This window comes from Chrysochloris asiatica, unplaced genomic scaffold (assembly GCF_000296735.1).
Source record: "Chrysochloris asiatica unplaced genomic scaffold, ChrAsi1.0 scaffold00430, whole genome shotgun sequence".
Classification (NCBI taxonomy): domain Eukaryota; kingdom Metazoa; phylum Chordata; class Mammalia; order Afrosoricida; family Chrysochloridae; genus Chrysochloris; species Chrysochloris asiatica.
Window position 1 is genome coordinate 621,028 of NW_006408948.1, and position 6,030 is coordinate 627,057.

General features: G+C 43.4%; 1 protein-coding gene across 1 annotated transcript in view; it reads right to left on the minus strand.

Moving 5' to 3' along the window:
• Positions 1-362: 362 nt before the first annotated feature.
• LOC102811747 (chromosome unknown open reading frame, human C5orf42) overlaps positions 363-6,030 on the minus strand; it is a 190,709-nt gene continuing 185,041 nt past the window's right edge. The window contains 3 exon segments of the mRNA XM_006876934.1: positions 363-515; positions 935-1,083; positions 5,289-5,348. Coding sequence (XP_006876996.1) covers positions 363-515; positions 935-1,083; positions 5,289-5,348 — 362 coding nt within the window.

A 6,030-nucleotide genomic window follows, 5' to 3' on the forward strand; every position in this document is an offset into this window, starting at 1 on the left:
GTTCTTCAGAACTCAGAGGTAGTAAAGAAGGAAGCAAGAAATATAACTTTTATTGTAAGTAGTTCAAATATTATACAAACTTGATTTGAAAGAAATTTATCTTTTTTTATTATGCCTCCAGGTGAGGCAAACACAAAAACATAATAAATCTACATTTAAACCACCCTTTCCACATGAAGGCAAAATTATTGAAATTCTTTATTTTTCCCCTTGAAGTAACTAATCCATGTAATAGTAACATGGCTAGAGATGACAAATTCACATTGCTTATTCCTTTCACTTAAATCCACAAATCTCCCAGTGCTGTGTCACTGAGGGGCCAAGCTTTCTTGGGGAAAAAATGGCTTTCAGGTCTTACAGGCTCAGGGCCCAGTGTCCTCCACTCCAGCCACCATGTCTTCAACAGCACTCCAGTCCAGCCTGCTGAGGATGCTGCCGGTGCTCTCGGACATGCTGCCTGCACCACTCCCCGCTGCAGAAAGCTCTGCCGCCTCCTCTTCAGACACTAACAAGTCCTACCAACGATAGAGAAGGTCAGTGGTGGTCCTAGCCCCAGAGAAAAAACCACGTGGAACCAGAAGGAAGCTTTTCAAGGTTTCTAGAGTTGCTCTTCCATCACAGAACTGAAGGAAACCAGGGCTGTGGTTTCCCAGCCCAGCTCCATGCTCAGCACTAGATCTGAACAATGGACAGAAAGATTTGTATGTCTGTGCTACAATGACCTGTTCTTATGTTTTTTTTTGTTAAAAAGAATAGACAAAGTTAAGAATTCTTAGCGATAAATGTGGGGTGCTAAGCCAGAAGTGTAAGTGACTTGAATCACTGCTTCAGACTGACCTAACTTTCATTATGTCTATATCCCACAATACCACCAGCCAAATCCCTGAAGAATAGAGGACTCACTAGGCAAACTGAAGTCTGGAATAATACTCACTTGCAGAAGGGAATCATGACTTGCATGAAGAATCTTCTGGATTTCTGAAGGTAATATCCAGGGACTCACCACAGTCTCCTCTCTCTCATATTCGATGCACACCTGCTGGGTCTGAGGTACATGTGGTCCATGACATGGAACAGCAGACCCTTTACAGGGAAAAGACCAAAGCATACACTGGCATTCATTCATTCTTTATTATGGCTTTTACTGACAGAGCTATGGAAGTCAGGTTTTGCTTAACATTTGAAGCACAAAGTCTACATGGTTCCCTTTATGGATCTACCAATTCCCATCACTGTGACAGAGAAACCACATTTCAGCCACCTCTTTTGATTTAAAATTAGTGGTACCCTAAGGGGTCACAGATAAGAGGGAACTGTGAAAAACTCTGACCTCGCTGTCAGTGAACTCAGAGAGCTGGGCCTTCCCTGCTTCTTCTGGAGTGATTTGTGGAAGTTCTTAGGAACAGTGCTTTAGCATCTCTACCCAGGCTTGGAGCGCAGTGGCTCCATTTGATAAGCACTGGACTGCAAACCACAAGGTCAGTGGTTCAAGGCCACCAGCTGCTCTGCAGGAGAAAGATGAGGCTTTCTGCTCCGGTGATGACGGTTAAGAGCCCTAGAAACCCTACACAGGGCTACTGTGAGTCAAAATCAACCCAATAACACTTGACAACAACCACCCAGGCTTCATCCCAACAATCCGTCCTGGGTAAGTGGTGGCATCACATTGTAGCCATTTCCTGCTTACTATGTTGGTTGTTATTGTTGTTATTATGTGCCGTGGAGTTGGTTCCGACTCATAGTGAGTGACCCTGTACAGGGTTTCCGAGGCTCTAAATGTTTACGGAATCAGAAAGCCTCATCTTTCTCCCATGGAATGGCTGGCTGGTAGTTTCGAACTGCCGACCTTAAGGTTTGCACCCCAATTCATAAACACTACGCTACCAGAGCTCCTTTGTTGAGTACTGTAGAGTTGGTTCCGACTCATAGTGACCCTGTACAGGGTTTTTGAGGCTCTAAATCTTTATGGGAGCAGAAAGCCTCATCTTTCTCCCACAGAATGGCTGGTAGTTTCGAACTGCCGAGCTTGAGGTTAGCAGCCTGATTTGTAACCACTCTGCTACTTATTATTTTCTTCTCAGTTAGTGCCCAGAGGCATTTTAGTAAAACCACCAACTAACAGTGTTTCTATGCACAAGACTTTAGAGGCTCTTGCCCCACCTAGTACACTTGATGTAACAAAGTCCTTTCCAAGGTCATTTCCTGAAGAAACATCCAAGACTTTCAGTAAAACAGAAGTGTAAACACAGGCCCCTGAAGACCGAACAAGAGATAGCAGAATGGTGACGTTTGGCTTCACCTACCTTTTATGTGCTTGAAGCTGAAGACACCTTGAAGAAATTAGCCCTGATATCTACAGCAGCAAACGTTTTGGCATTTACTATGGACCAAACACTGTGTAAGGAACCCTGGTGGCACAGTGCTTAAACACTTGGGTGCTAACCAAAAGATGGGCGGTGCACACCTATCAGACACGCCACAGGAGAAAGATGTGGTAATCTGCTTCCAAAAAGACTTCCCAAAAAAAAAGACTCTCAGCCTTGAAACAAGTCCCATGGGGCAGATGTATGCTGCCCTATAGGCTTGCTCTGAGTCAGAAATCAACTTGACAGCAATGAGCATTACTGAAATTCCATCCCAGAGTGCTCCGGGCCTGGATCCTTGGTCCTCTTACACCTCTGTACTTTCCCTAGTGACCTAACCCAGTTTCAAGACCAAGTATCATCTGCATGCTCAAACCTCTAGCTTCATAAAATTCACTGTCTTAAATATTCAACTTCAACATGTCTGAATCCCAACTGTTAGTTTCTTAAACTCATGCTGCTAATCTTCATTCTCATATCAAGAGATGCTCAGGTCGGAATCCAGGGGTCACCCTTCAGCCTTCTTTTCTTACACACTCCACATCCAATCTACCAGCAAGGCCCACTGTGTCTTAGCTACAAAATACATCCCACATCTAAGCACTTCCGCCCATTTGCATTGTTTCGACCCTAAGCAAAGCATACCTCTCTCCTTGTCTGCTTCTGTTGTTTCTGCCATATGTTCTACAAGATACATTATCTCTTTGCTTACTTCTTTCCAGTAGAGTCCCACTAGATCCAGAATAAAATCCAAAACTTTTGCCTTTACTGTTTGTAGGTGCTTTTGAATTGCTTCCAATTCATGTCCAACCAAACAGAACCCTGTCCCGTCCTGTGCTGTCCTCACAGTCATTGCTGTGTTTGAGCCCACTGTTGGACCACTGTGTCACTCCATCTTGTTAAAGGGCTTCCTTTTCCCCAGTAACCTTCTACTTTACCAAGCATGATGTCCTTCTCAAGAGAGTGGCTTCTCAATAAAGCACATGAGACGAAGTCTGGCCATCCTGGCTTCTAAGGAGCATTCCATCTGTACTACTTCAAACAAACAAAAGACCCGTTTGTTCCTTTTTTGGCAGTCCACGGTTTGTCTTCAGTAGTCTTCACCAACACTGTATTTCAAAGGCATCAATTCGTCCTTGTCTTCCTTATTCATTGTCCAGCACTCACATGTAATGTAAGGCACTGGAAAATACCACAGGTGTGTTAGAAGCACGTTAGTCTTCAAGATGACATCTTTGCTTTTTAACACTTTAAAGACGTTTTTGCAGCAGATTTGCCCTATGCAGTATGTCCTTTGATTTCTTGACTGTTTCCATGACTATTGATTATGGATTCAAGTAAAATGAAATTCTTGACAACTAATTTTCTCCATTTATCATGATGTTGCTTATTGGATTGGTACAGTTTTTGTTTTCTTTGGGTTGAGGTGTAATCCATACTGAAGGTTGTAGTCTTTGATGCATTTGATGCACTAGGTGCATTAAGTCCTCTTCACTTGCAGCAAACAACAAAGATCTGTCACCTGCATATCACAGGTTGTTAGTGAGTATTCCTCTAATCTGGATCTAGTCCAGCTTCTTGGATGACTTGTTTAATGCAGACTGAACACCTACAGTTTAAGCTCCTCTCTTCATCCATATCTCTGACCACTTTCCCAATCTTTCTGCCTGCCATACCAAGTTTGTGTCTGTATCATGGCTTTGAACTTACTGTCCCCTCTACCTGGATGTGTTCTGTTTTATCTGTACATGACAATCCGTGGTCACCTTTCGGATCTTCTCTCTCAGGCCACCTTCTACAATATGCTTTCTTTAATCACCGAGCTATAAATAGCTCCCTGAAGACAGCCATCACTTCATCTTATGTACATGCTGCGTTCTGTGCTATTTGTGACTAACAGGGCCTGGTATACAGTAGGAGCTAAATGGATGGCTGTTGAAGGAATACTCTTCATGACAGTCCTGTGGGGAAAGTATTATTAGCCTCATTTTACAAATGAAGAAGATGAGGCTTAGTGATAGAGGGTAAGTAACTTGCCAAAGGTGATGGAGGAGGTCCACCTACACAGCCTAAGCTACTGATGAACCTCCTCTTCTTTGGGGGGGGGGGTGCACAGAGACTAGCACTCAAGGGCCTCTGGGCTCATCATATCTGTAGAAATGGGCCTAGTTATTTGGCTCTCCAAGGCAGGGACTTTCCAAAAAGCTTACTTGCTTCATAGATTAGTGCCAAAGGGTGGGGGTGATAGTATGAGAGAGTTCAGGAGTATTCTTCTGACTAGCCCTAGGGATCTGAAAGGGACATGAGGTTAATGCTACTAGGCAGCACCTCTGGTTGCCACATTGGCATCACTAAGGGAACAGGGCTCTGAGAAAGTCTGACTCTTTTCCTGCTGTTTGAAGACACCACTGAGGACTTTGGGATGCCACTGAAAAGCTCCATTTCAGTAAACAGTAAGAAACAACTTTGAAAATACTTATGAGCAGATAATGGAAATGCACATGTGATCAAATACTGTGGTAAAAAAGAAAACAGCTGTTAAAATAGAAAAAGCAAGGCTGAGAGAGAAAACAGTGAAACCAACACAGGTGGCTAAACAACAACACTATAACCACAGGGCAGACTGACTCTTCAAAGGGACTAAATGAAGGCTGGGCTCGAAATTGTCCCTTCAGGCATTTGGCATCTGATAAGAGATCAAGAACAGCTGTAAACACCAACTAACCCTACCAGCATCTCCACTCCACTCCACTGGGTATCTGGACAGTAGCACTCACCAAATGAACATAATTACTGGCATCCAGAATGTAATACAAAGTCAAACCACCACCAAGTCTGCTGAAATCCAGGTTGACAGTCCTGTATTTCAGGATGACCTGTGGGTTATCTACAGAGCTGGAGAGGCCATCACCAGCTTCCTCTTACCGCGCTTCCTTCTCTGCAGCTTCCAGGGCATTTCTCTAGGTTGGACTTCGGATACCCGACCTTGAGATAAGAATAAGATGAAAAAAATCAATGAAATAGCATGCGCAAAAGATGCCCTGGTAGTGGACAGTCAGAGCTTCCTCAGGTGAAAGTTAAGCGATCTGTATCAAAAGGAAATATCACAGTGGAAACTAGGCCAACAGGTTCATGGGCAATCCTCAGAAAGGATGTATTCTTTCTCTGGGGTTACAGTGCATGCTGCCACTCAGTTTCTTTACAACATATCCTGTGTCGTGTCTACAGAAACTATCCTGAAGAATCGATCTATAAAACTGAATCCATGCAATAATGAGTAATTGTTATCATGATTAGTGTGGCTGTCTCAACTGTAAAGGTAGACGTTTAGTAACAAAAACGAGGGAGTATTATTTAAACTTACAGTCCAGAAACACAGGACCCTAGGACCATCAAGGGAGAAGAGCACAAGTGGAATATGGGACCCTATCCAGAGAAGATGGAAAGCTCCATATCATCAGTGAAAACAAGGCCAGGGGCAACACCATCAATTACTCATATGCAAATTCAAAGTGAAGCTGAAGAAAATGAAAACAAGTCCACATGAGCCAAAATACAACCTCAAACATATCCCACCTGAATTTAGAGATCATCTGAAGAACAGATTTGATACATTAAACACTAAAGACCGAAGACCAGAAGAGTTGTGGGATGACATCAAGAACAT